At 38.0% G+C, this 13773-nt stretch overlaps 1 protein-coding gene across 1 annotated transcript; it reads left to right on the top strand.

The window, feature by feature from the left end:
- The first annotated feature begins 16 nt into the window (after window positions 1-16).
- On the top strand, window positions 17-9745 carry LOC101852240 (cytochrome c oxidase subunit 5A, mitochondrial). Its single transcript, XM_005097464.2, has 5 exons — window positions 17-311; window positions 5135-5265; window positions 6600-6704; window positions 7590-7759; window positions 9604-9745. The coding sequence occupies exons 1-4, from the start codon at window positions 236-238 to the stop codon at window positions 7734-7736; spliced, it is 459 nt and encodes a 152-aa protein (XP_005097521.1). The 5' UTR covers window positions 17-235; the 3' UTR covers window positions 7737-7759; window positions 9604-9745.
- The last annotated feature ends 4028 nt before the right edge of the window (window positions 9746-13773 follow it).

A 13773-nucleotide genomic window follows, 5' to 3' on the forward strand; every position in this document is an offset into this window, starting at 1 on the left:
TTTAAGGTCTATTCTAAAAAAAAAATTAAACTAAGAACCAAAACGAATGTCATTTGTTCATAAAAAAATTTATTTTACAACAAATTATAGGTAAAATGTACTAAGGTGTTGTTCCGCTCACTTGAACGTTAGTATTAATTTTTTAATGACATCAAGCACTAACATAAATTCTACCACTTCCGGTTACTCTTGAGGAGGACGTTGGGGTCAGTCACGTCGAGCTCACGATACAAACATGTTTCGAGTTGCATTAAGAGCTTCTGCTTCTCTTCAAAATGCCGCCAAGCAGTGCTTGAAGGTTCAAGGATCTGGTATGTGAAGCATTTGTGAATTATGTATTTTATGCTTTTTGTTGACCTTATTAGCCTAAGCTCTCCCTTTCACTTATTTCATAGGCGAGCTTGCTAGGCTGCTCGGCAAGTGAAGTTGATAGGAGGAAGCAAGTTGATAAGACTGAGATTATTGGGGCTGGGGGGAGTCATTTGATTAAAATTTAATAAAAAATCACGTCATAAAAAAAAAGAAACTAATTGTAGGGCCAAGTCTAAAAACAAACTCACCAATAGATCTATCCTTTTCATCACAACGATACCAACTCTGATAAACTTGTTCACTGGGTCTTGACTTTGACAGGGCTTGGATTTGGAGAGGCGGGTCAAAGTCAAAGTACACTGCAGACAAACTGCCCGTGATCAATGACAGTTGTGAACACATGAAGCTGCAGCGAGCACCTAGATTCTAGATCTTGCACACCTCTATGATTAGCCCAAATATAGATGAAATTTTTTCCACCCTCTATTTTTGTCGCCTTCCGGCGTTTCCCTTGCCAATAGGCTAACTAAAAGTTGACGAGATCTCCCGGTGTTTGAAGTTTGTTTTTTTTGCGCTTTTTCGGTAGTTCCCACCCCATAATTCTTATTTGCTGGTTTTGGCCCCAAGAGTAAGGGGGTTTCAGGGCATGCCCCCCTGAATTTTATCGTAATATTGATGTTTGCAGTTGTTAGGTTTGATATCTTAGCTCGCCGCGCATCAAAAGTATAGATCTAGATGTAGATCTAGGCTCAAATAAGGGGGGTGGGAACTACCGAAAAAGCATTGTTTTTTGTGTTATCTTTTATAAACTAACAAATCTCAGCATTTCTCATTTCATAAATTAACCTTCTCCTCAAAGTTGTACACTCACACACACAAGCATGCGCACACACAGCCCAAGCAGTTGGCAATGAAACCTACCTAGTGACGTAGCCCATTGCGCGCTAAGCGGCAAATCAGGCCCGCCATGGTGAGATCTAGTAGCAATGCCAATCACCCGCTGCGCCTTGTGCCGGAAATCGGCCTCCGCGCGAGGGGTATTTTTTGGGCCGCTCGGAATCAGAAGTGACTCTCTTCAAAGTTTAGTTACGGGAAAACTCCTGGACGAAAATAAATGAAACTCGGCAGCCAACCAGAGGAAAGGTTAAACTAACGACATGCCAGCGTACAATCCCGAACGATTACTAGAACCGGAGATATTGCCGTGTTTGTGAGAATTTCCTCTGCGGTTCGAAAACTAAGCGGAGCAGCGGGTTGATCGCCGACCACAGAAGCGCCCCACATGTCTTCTTTATTGCTGTAAAATTTCAGATCTCTGCGTTTAGTAGATTTTCCGTACCAACTTAAAATTACCACCCACCCATTGATAAAACACTAGATCTAGAAACTTAATCGCGCATTCCAAACGCGAGGTGCCGGCATGCAAGAGGCGCGTGATCGCTAGGCGGCATGTGATTGGCTGCCTATAACCAAATGGGTCACCGATGACTACATCGCGGGTTTTCCCGATTGCGCTTTACTGAGTTTTAGAAGGGGTGATCGCGTCGCGGTAAAAACGATGTCACGCAATTCAACAAATTTCACGCAAATATCAGTCTTTAAGATCCAAAGTAATGAAGACAACGAAAAAGTGATACCAGAACTAGATTTGGCACTAAAAATCACATGGAGATGCCAAGTTTCATTCATATGCTCCAATTCATTACTGACTTATGAACAGTTTTTCCTCAAAATACATCAAAACATGTCCCACATTTTGGCGATTTTTTCCTATATGAAGGTCCTCCAACATTTTGCAAACAAAAATCCCAATAACTTTTTTATTTATCAATGGATTTTTTAAATTTGAAAACCACAGTTCTTAGAATTTACTCTAGTTTCATTTAAGCCCATTTTTAAGCAATTCGGATGAAAATTTAATTTTTCATTGTCATTGCTAGATCTAGTCAACTGGAGTCAACTGGTGAGGGAAGCACAGGAAGACGGCAAAAATAGATGATCGATGGAAATACATCATCTATATATTTGAGCCATTCACAGAGGTGTGCTTGGTGCTCGCTGTGGCTTCATGTTTGTGTTGTGAAGAGAGAAATTCTGTAATGAGCGACCACTATAAAACAGAATATAAGGTTAGGGTTTGGGGAAGGGGTAAGGATAGTGGTAGGGTTAGGTCTCTTCTTTATTGTTGTGGGGAGGAGTTCCTCAGAGGGCCAGCACTTACCGTGACTAGGTCCAAGGACCAATGAGCAAACTATACTTGCTTTCCAGTGCAAACGAATTCTACTTTCACTCTATGTCAATTGATACTATTATACTATTTCTAATTCTCTGTGGCAGACAGAGCAAGCCATCTAACACTGAATCAGTCTCAAGCCACAATCATTGAAGGGACTGTCGTGTTGCTTTGTACCTTGTACCAGTAACTTGCTAGGGAAGCAGGGTATTGCGAACTGTGAATGGAATCACAACTGGGATTTTGCACTAGGTTAGCCAACACTGGATTGATTTTTACTTTGGGATCTGGGTTACCGGGGATCTGCACGCACATGCTCTGTCTGTTTTAGGGGCTAAACTACCATATTTTTTCCTGCAGAACAGACATATATATATATATATAATAATAAATAGCATTTGTACATCCCCGCTCAACAGCAAGCTCTATACATATAAAGCTACAGCGAGCAACTAGCACACCACTGTGATTGGCCCACATGACGTATAAATTTGCGCCATGTATTTTTGTCGTCTTACGGGGTATCCCCAAAGACTCTTGGGTTTCCCTCGCCAGTAACTGTTGAATAGATTTCGCTGTGTTTGGGGTTTTTTTGGGGTTTTTTTCGCATTGTGTTATCTTTTATAAACATATTACATATAATAATAAATATAAATAATCTCAGTAATTCTTGTTCCTTAAATTTACTATTTACCCCCTGAAAGTTGTACACACACAAACATATGTGTACCCCCCGGGGCGGTGCTACTGACTGAAGTATCTTTAGGCCATTCCCAAAGAGGAAGACAGTAACATATCCTGTTCTTATGCACAGTAGAATTGTAATTGTAAATGGGCTGATTCATCAATGTCATGCTCATAACTGTGCCTGAACTGCAACAGGGAACTGCTGCTTTTTCTTTCTTCTAATAATCCTTACTATCGTCATTTTCCTCTACTTCTTTTGTATGTTTGTCACACTCTTGTGACCCGTTATTTCTGAGTTGCCTTGATAGTCGAAGCAGACTTTTTTCTGGTGAAGCTAGAGAGGTAAACAGAGTAAGTTTGATTCGCGGTAAGTACTTCTCTGTTGACATCCACCTTTTGGCGCTCCTATGACCTTATGCAGTTGCGAGCGCTTTAAAATCTCTACTAAACAAACACGCGTGTGCGCTCCGGGCAACACACTCAGCCCAAGCAGTCGGTGATGAACTGTAGTGTAAAACCTTTTCTGTAAAATTCTTATGGAAGTGTGTTTATATATATGGACATAAAAGGTGTTGAGCCAAAAATCGAAAATTCAACAAAAATTGCCAAACTGACAGAAAAATGTCTGTTTCTTCAATTTCACTCTTTTGACGAGCGCCTGATTTCACCACGCTGTATCACATATAGTCATTAACCCTACAGAATCAATTGTTTTCAAGAAAATCTCAAACTTTATTTCAAAACATCAAATTTTAGTGAAATACGGGGGAGCCTGCCCCCCTGAAACTCCCCATGTTGTTACTACTACCGAATCTAGGTCTGGATTGCTAAGTTCGGTCACTAATTCTTACATCCTCCCACTTGCTTCTACTATGCTTTGAACCCTCTACATAACTTGGTTTAGCACTAGAAAAGTCTGGATTCCACCTGTCATTGATTCATGGGTCTATCAGTTTGAAAATGCTCTTCGGGTCGTCAAGAAATAATATTGACATTTAAGTCAGTAATAAGGGATGTAATTACAACAATCTTCAATGGACTCATAATGAACAGCGGTTACATACCCGTGAAGACTAGCCTCAAAACACGTTTAGTTATTGTACAAATTAAATAGGAAATAAATTCGAAATTGATGAGTTGCGGCAGTGGCAGTACCTCGTCTATCAATTTTTTCCAGAGACACCTTGGGTTCTTTAAAACAATGAGAATAATGAATCAAAATTTCAAAACTAAAACTTTGACAGTATTTTGGGTTCTAAATAAGAGTAATATTCTCAAATCGTATTTTCAGATACTTTTGAAAAAGTTATTTTTCTCATGCATGACCCTTTCAGATTAATAAAAGGTTGTTTTCTACTGGAAGCAGCATTATGTATATTTTCCTGTGTGTAGCAATCGGTCAATATAAATCTTTCCATTTGTTCCTAAATTATGTAGCCTATAACTATAATATGAGTTGTTATATTTTCAGACTGGAGAAGAATATTTTAATTTTCACATGATTTGTGTATCATTTGATACTGCTCTTTCAGTAACCAGATTCAAAGATGTAGCACTGAAAATGAACTCTACGAGTAAGAATATTGGTCTTGTGTCTTGTTAATTCTGCATCCAGATGAAAGTAGCCAGTGGAAGTGCTAGCTGAGCACAGTTGGTTCTTGCACCCTTAGTGACATTAACTATATATACAATATCAAAGCTGTTGATTGCACTGAAGAATTAATCTTATTTTAATTTCTTAAGTTTTTGAGAGAATTTTTGTGTTGATGATGATTTTTTTCCAAGCCATTTTGATCTCTGCGTTTTGGATTCCACTTTTTATTAAATTGTTAGTGTTAGAGTTTAAATGACAGGATTTGTATTTCCGTGTCAAACAAAAACCTACTATTTGTCTGTCAACAGCCCTCACTGCTGTGCGTCATGGACATGGCAAAGTGGAAACTGAAGAAGAGTTCGACAGCAGATATGTGAAGTACTTTGATCGACCAGACATTGATGGCTGGGAAATCCGCAAGGCTATGAATGATTTGACTGTAAGTGAACTGAAAACATTGTCAATGGCAATTTTACTGGCTCTTGGTCAAATCTTAGTCTGGAACTGGGTAACAATGGAGATATGTTCTTTCTAAGATCTTCTTCAAGATTTTCACCCCCCCCCCCCCCCCCCCCCCCCCCCCCAGCGGGGCAGTGCCACTAACTGTAGTGTCTTTGGGCAATTCCCAACGGAGGGACATTTCTCGTTCAAGCACAGTAGATGGGCTGATTCATGTCACGCTCATAACTGCCTGGTCTACTACAGGGAACTGCTGCTTTTTCTTTCTTAATCCTTACTATTGTCATTTTCCTCTACTTCTTTTGTATGTTTGTCACTCTCTTGTGACCTGCTATTTCCGGGGTGCCTTGATAGTCGAAGCAGACCTTGTGCTGTTGAAGCTAGAGAAGTGAGCAGACTAAGTCTGATTCCCTGTAAAGACTTCTCTGTTGACACCCACCCCTTGGCGCTCATATGACCTTATGCAGTTGCGAGCGTCGTAAAACCTTCTACTATAAAAAAATAAAAAGTTCAAGATTTTCAGTTTTTCTTGTAATCTTTTACCATTAATGATTTTCATGTCCACATCGATAGTACATGAATGTAGTAGAAGATGGTGTACATTGAAGCCTACCAAAAGTTGGTCTTAAAACCCAACTTATGTGTGTACCCTTCACCTTTTTTGTGGTAAAACTCTACCAGTTTAATTGTTAGCTTACATTATAATCAGTGCTTGTGACTGCTTATAACAGTGGCCCGAAAAGGGTGGACAGGATATTTATGTGAAACAGTTTCGAGTGTTGTGCACACTGCTCATTGGTGATTTTCTAAATGTTACTATTTAAATTTATATGGCCATTTTCTATCACGGTCTATGGATAATTTGACTGCGACAATGTTTCCAAATTAAGAACGGGAAGCAGTGATTATTTGATTATTTATGGAGACTTGTGATGCCACTTTTGCTACAGAAAGTGGAAAAAGGATTAGGAGACTTTACTTCTTTGCATGGCTAGCCATTATTTGGTGATCGAAGTTAAAACATCATGTAGGAGGGAAATTTACTGTATTGATTCAGCTTGATGACCAAATGATAATACCGATGTTTTATTCAATCAATGATTACGCTAACCTTTTCCGGAGCTGGGAAATTCATGTTGATTTTTTTACTTTGGCAGGTGGATTGTTTATCGGAGCCCTATTTCAATCTTTCTTTTGCTTTGTTTGTGACAAGTATATTTGGAACTACTTGTATTTGTTGGGATGACAGCTTTCTGCTCTTCTCAGTTCTTTAAAAAAGTTGTAATCATGGTATCAAATCTATTTCTTGCACAGGGTGAGGACTTGGTACCCGAGCCTAAAATCATCATTGCTGCTCTGAAGGCCTGTAGAAGACTGAACGACTACTCCTTAGCTGTGAGGTACCTTGAGTCAGTACAGGTAGGTGCCTTTTTTTTTTTCTTTTTTTTTTTTTTTGCTTCTTCAAGAATATGGTTCTTTTAATGATTTAAAAATGCTTGCCGCCTATTTGACATTTTAGGATGTTATAGGACTTTCGTTCTCTGGTATTTTTGCTTCCTTTACACTTGTTTTATCATAACTGGTACAGCCACCCTGTATTGAGTTTGTAATGTGTTTAAGGTTGGTGAGATTCAAATTAAAAGAGGCAAAGAAGAGGTTCTGTTATTTATGGCTATAACCTACATGCTCATACATAGGTTACTTGATTTTTATTATACTCAATTGTTATACAATAGGCTCTGCCTAAACGCACACCATATAAAGGCATATTTGCTCAAACACAGGCTTTTGTTATTTTCTTTGACCATGATAAAGTTGTGCGAGAAATCAGATACCACATTACTTGAGATTGGATTTCATTGACTTACTCCGGTATCTATTTCAAGCTGCCTTCGTACATTGTTGAGTCATCATCATGGTCTGACAGAGGTAGACATAATTTTATGCACTGGGCTCTTTTGTCTGAAAGAAATAAGAGAACCTTTACTTTAGTGTTGGAAATAATTTTATAAGATCAAAGGCACCATTTTTGGATCAATATACAGTGCAGCCTCTCTATAACCGTATCCTCTGTATTGTGACATGGTGCTCAGGTTCCACTTTTTCCCTTTATATATATCATTAGTATTTTTTTGTTGCCTCTCTATAACGACATCTCACTGTATTTGTATGAATTGATTTAAGTTGTATGCTGGTGAAAACACTTTGTCTTATTTTAAGGTGTTAACAGCACTACATTGTTCTGTTGTTTTTCTCCTATAATTGATTTCTGCTAAGTGAAATATTTTTCACTTCCTCTTTCAGTGGAAATGTGGGACCCAAAAGGCAAAGATCTGGCCTTATATACACCAGGAGATCAAACCCACCTTGGAAGAGCTTGGCATCCTGACACCAGAAGAGATGGGTTATGATAAACCTGAACTAGCCCTGAAGAGTGTATTTGACATGTAAATGCCTAGCAGTGAAGTATTGAGGTAAGTGAAGATGTGTGTGTGTGTGTGTGTGCGTGCTGACTGTAGTGAAGAACATTGTGAAAGAGTGGCACAGTACTGTCAGGCTTTCCATAACAATCCTTTGTATAGATAGATAGCCATTCTGCATTGATTGCGCTGCGTTTTAAAAAAAACAACTGTATAGCTTGTATTGCCAAATCCCATAAGATTTTTTTGTGTCTAAATGCCCCTTGGAGCCAAGCCCTTGTTGATGATAGTAACTTCCTCAGCTTATATTTTATACCATTGGTCGATATCAGGACGTGTGCTGGTAATGTTGAGTTCATTTTGTGGCTTTGTTTTACATTTACATTGCTGCCTCACCTATGTTGACTGTAAATTACCTCTATTTTGTCATCGAGTGTTAACATTTTGTAAAGGAATTTTAGTTCAACTACATTTTGGGATGCCTTACAACCTGGTATTACGTACTATTTTGATAAGTACAAAAGGGTGTCTGTGGCGTAGTAGTTAGGCACTTCAGTATTGGGATATTTGTGTTCGATTCCTATTTGAAGAAATTATTACAACAATTTTGTATCTCCCTCGGTCTGCTGTGGCATTGCATCCCTCTCCGCCCTAATTTTCTGTGACAGATATGTTGGAAGCAGCCTGCTGCCAAAATCTTTAAAATTGTGTCTGTGAGGGCAATTGCATATGAGATATTCTTGTTTTTCGAGGGATAGAATACAAATTCTTGGTCATTTTAAAGGATTGCTTCCCTTGTTGGTCCATTGTTGATCAGTCTCCAAAATTTCATTACTTTCTAAACTTGAAATCAATTCAGTATAGTAGATGGTTTTACGGCGCTCGCAAATGCATAAGGTCATATGAGCGCCAAGGGATGGGTGTCAACAGAGAAGTCTTTACAGGGAATCAGACTTAACTATCAAGGCACCCCGGAAATAGAAGGTCACAAGAGAGTGACAAACATACAAAAGAAGTAGAGGAAAATGACAATAGTAAGGATTAAGAAAGAAAAACAGCAGTTCCCTGTTGTAGATCAGGCACAGTTATGAGCGTGACATGAATCAGCCCATTTACAATTCTACTGTGCTTGAACGAGAAATGTCCTCCCTTTGGGAATGGCCTAAAGTCAGTGGCACTGCACCGGGGGGGTGTTAGATTTTTAAAATATTTTTTATCCATTTAGTACCTTTAGGTTTAAGTAACAAGCATATCACCAATGGTCCTAATCATTTTCCATGGTTATGATTCCATTGAAAAAAGCTATTATTGGATGCCATTTTTGACAAGAACTCAGGGCATTGTGCTTTTAGTTTTTTAAAACTTAGTGTAAGGCCATTCTGTCTCACAATGGGTCTGTTTGATTTTGTGCATAAGTCTGATTTTGGCCATTATGATAGCATGTTGACAATATGTAGCCTACTTGTTTGTACCGGTATGCAGTTTTCCTTTTAGATTTCCAATCACTGTCAACAGCACCATGGTTTCTGGTCATTAGGTTGAGTTTTTGTGCTGTAGTTCATTTGTTTGATATAGAGAATAGCATTGTGTCGGCAGCATGCGAGCGTCTTAGGGGCAGAATCTTTATTTTATCTATGTCAATACTGTTTTACAGATGGGTGATGCATAGTGTATTGATTAATTAATAGCTTCGGAGAGTTGTATGTATGATACTGACAGCATTGATTTGACCTCGACACCCCTAGTGTGGAGTGTCACTGTTGAATAGTTCAGTTGAATCCGTTTATGGCAATCCAGTCAACTCTGCTGAAATAGTTAACTCGGAATAGAATTTGTTTTAAGGTACGGTATACACACTTCATACTTCAAGCAAACATTTTCCATTGCTCTCTTTTCAGTGACAGGAGAACTCGGTGAAGTGCACAGAGGGCCTGAAATTCCGTCAGCTGTTGGGTGTTTTGTGTACTGTCATTTTTATCTAGTAGCAGTCAGTTCTCTACTTTTTTCATTATTGAAGTGAAATAAATGTTGAAAATTTTTCTTGCCTTTTGTTGTTCATTTGTTTATGATTTATGTGTGTGGTTTGTCATATTCTTTAGGGAATGTTAGGGACCTTTTTGTGTTGTATCAGGACTGTTGTCCTTTTTCCTTGGAGTACAGTTCCAAATGAATTTTATAATTTGCTGGAATACTATAGAGTTGAGGAAGTGAGTGGTTGGCAGGTGCTCTGGTGTGGCTTGCTTCTTCTTTCCTATCAAATACCTATCGTCCTTATCTCCTCTCCTTTTTTACAACTCTATTGTAACACCTCTTATCTTCTGGCGCTCATATGACCTTACGCAGTTGCGAGCGCCGCAAAACCCTCTACTATAAAAAAAAATAATACTTACCAAGGACCCTCATGCTATGGAAGTCTCCAAACTTTTTCGGCCATTTAATTTCTTACTAATTTTACCTCTGGACCAGGCGATCCCCCCACCTCCTTCAATCGCAAATATCTCGACTTCTGTTCCAGATAGGTGAGTATTTTTTTCCTCAAAAGCAAGCAGCAAGACAAAGAACATGCTTTATGATGATACCTGTAATTCCACATGCCCAAAAATTGAATAGCGTCTGATTCCACAGATTCGTGGCACATTTCATTCAGAGATGCAGAACTTGCAAACTCCTCACTGATTGACAGTTTGCTTTTGACAACTTCACACCGTGTTGTTTGGAACGTAATGTCAGAATCAAAACATTTCAATTTCCAGTTGCAATACAGTTTTGTTTACAGAGTAGAAGTCCTGTTGGATATCCTCTTCAAAGTTACATAGCTATACAAGCTCTGTGGTTTTGGAGTCCCAGGATGAAGGAGATGTCCTGACTTTTAATTTTGTGTTCAAGGTGTCCATGACCCTAAGACATATTTTGAAAAGTAAATTAATAAAGACTTGGGTCACACAATAGTTTTCCTTTTAATCTGTAAGTTGTATGAGTTATTAAACTGTCCCCGTCATTTTATCTGTCCCCGTAGAATTATTCAAATTCAGATGGTCAAATTATGCCCAAAAAATGCAAGTTACCGTAACACCATTCGCGACATGTTTTACACTTTTTCAACACGAATTTTCATGTTTTATATTTAATGTACTGAAAAATTTAAAACAACATATCAGTATCAGTAAATTTTTGTGTATTTGGAAAGAAAACAATACACATCAGTAAAAAAAAAAACAACCAAAAATTATAATCTCTGTAACTTTCCAGCTCTAGATCTAGATCTATAGGGGAAAGAAAAATGTAAAGAAAAAAAAAAGGACATCTGGACCACTGATGCTGGCATATTACTAAAACCAGGGACACCTGTCAAATATGAAACATCAGCAGACATGAGAGAGAACAACTTTTGATGGATTTACACAATCCCAACCCATAACCAAGATCTACTAAGGGAAATAACCAACTTTTCATTTAAATTAGACTTATTACGGTGATTATTTCCCTTTAGTCACATGGCGAGGCGTTAATTGTTTTGTGTGAAAAAACGCGGGGAATCCAAAATTATGCAAATGTTGCAGAATTACGCGATAAAACGCGGCTGCGCAATTGCATAATCCTACGGGGACAGTTTTATGCAAGAAAAATTCTTAAATTATGCAAACTGAACCCGAAAATGTGAAATTATGCGGTTCTGTAAACTTTAACAAAGAATGATGAAGGAAAATTTATAATCAGAAATTACGCAAAAAATGATGAGATTTTGCTAGATTATGCGGAGTACATAAAACCACGGGGACATATTTAATAAGTTATTTGTAGTAATTGCTGATACCTCTGAAGTTGCATAATAATACAACATAATTTTATTGTTCTGTATTCGAGCCATCTGGTGTCTGCTTTGTTATAGCTAGCTATGCTGTCTGCCGTAGCATGAAGGAGGAGTCAGTTCGATTCCAGATCGGGGAAGTTTTTTTTTTTTGGGGGGGTGGCCTTATTTAGGCCACATATGGTCCTGAATAGTATCGTTTTAGTATGGCCTACAAAAAAAAAACCCAGCAACATGTTCATGTACTGTACATATCACCCCCCCCCCCCCCAAAAGGACACTTTTCATTCAAACATATGGCACAGCAGAATCTTGTTTGTTACCGTACTTGACGGGCAGTAAGAGCTGTACAACAGAAGAACCCTGTTGAACTGCCGACTTCATACTTGTCCCAAGGGTGGCAGTATATAACGAGGTTTGACTGTGACTATATAAAGTATATTCAAACTATTTCTTCCTCAAGTAGGTCCTAACTCTGATGTCATAGTACTCATAGTCATTCATACACACAATGGGCTTGATCCAATTTTATTTGGAACAGAAAATCCGGCACCAAAATATTTCATATGTTGAAAAACATTTTTATCATTTTAAAAACCAATGTAGGCTTACTTATTCAATTCAGTAGCCAACACATTTTATGGGGTAGCAGCTCAACATTGTAACTTGAGTTTTTAAAAGGAAAAATGATTTTTCACCTCTTCACTAAATCCACCAATAACGCCTGCAATATAATATAACTACATCACATGTAAAGATATGTTTTCAAAATAATCGCAAAACTTTTGAAATTTTCACAGAACATGCGCACCTTCCCAGTGCCTTGAAATATTTGTTAGAAAAAGTTTTTAAACGTGATGAACATCGATTTCCTCCAAACCCCGACTTATAATATGTGTGAGCTGCTACCTTGCATTTTATGTATTTCCTGAAAAGTGAGATACCAGGGTGTGACACGTATAAAAGTATAAGGACCAAAATCAAATTTAAGAAGCAACTCTAATTGATGTACATGTAGCCAAAATGTTTGCTCTTACAGACTGGGTTACTCACACAGCTGTGTGCAATAGTCTTGGTGTTGTGCTGGTGTCATCACAACAGCAAAAGTTTGAATATATAAAAACAATAACAACAAATTTTAAAAAATGCTCTCCAATAATGAGACACGTAAACCCCAATTCAAAGTTTATTTACATTAAAAAGTTCTCTTAATATATATCTAAGTATTCGTTCAGTAGCCTACAATGATGACAAACTAAAAAGTTAACACATGATTTTATTGATCTGGCATTCCCATAAATACACTTTGAATTAAATGAGACTGTTTTCATAACCTGCATGCCCGAAAACTGACGAGTACCTGATTCCACCACGTCATGACATTATAATATTTATTATATTATATCCTGCTTCAAAGACAACTTCTATATACTACGTATTATTATATTGAAACTGATATATTTCTTCATACTTCATACTCATTTTTTTCTTTGTATTTAAAAATCTGTAGGGTCTACATTGAAATTCGTAATAATGAAAAGTTTTCCGAGTCCCACAGATTTCACTAGGACTATTAGCACTATTACAAGAGATGATCCTGGCTCAATCATAATTAATACATAATAGCAGAACATAATATAACCCCCCAAAAATGTGTATTCAAATGATTAGTCTTCGGTAATTTTGTATCCGAACCCTGTAAATTGTAACTTTTATTGCTATTACATGGAGTGTTAAACAGATCAAAACAACAGCAGAAATTTTTTTTTGGTGGCCATGATGGCCCAAACTTGTTTAGGTCCATTTCCAGTTCGTCAATCGTCATAACAAACAGCTATGGTCACATGGGTTACAACAATAAGATGCAAAACAGCCCATCCGCTATCAGTGAAGAAATCAGTAACATCTCTCTCTTCATGCTCAATATTTCCATTGAGAGTATCAATAAACATTGGCTCATCAGTTAAAACACTCTTGTTTAAAACTAACGGAACTAGTGACCAGTGCAATAAAACATGTGCCAAAAATTAATCCTGTGTGTTCTTCATCTGCAAATCAGTAGTAACGGTTAACTTTCTATTTCCTTGCATAACATTTTTGAGTTGTTCCCTTTGGTCTGCCCTTTTTCCGAACAAGTTTTGAGCTTAAAACAAGGTACAGGAAAATGTTCAGGCTGTGAGAAGGAGGGAAAATATACATGTACCAGTTCAGACATGGGGGGAGGGGGTGCAGAGTGCAGAGGTGGGTCTGGCTCAAGACG

Source organism: Aplysia californica, unplaced genomic scaffold (assembly GCF_000002075.1).
Source record: "Aplysia californica isolate F4 #8 unplaced genomic scaffold, AplCal3.0 scaffold00155, whole genome shotgun sequence".
Classification (NCBI taxonomy): Eukaryota; Metazoa; Mollusca; class Gastropoda; order Aplysiida; family Aplysiidae; genus Aplysia; species Aplysia californica.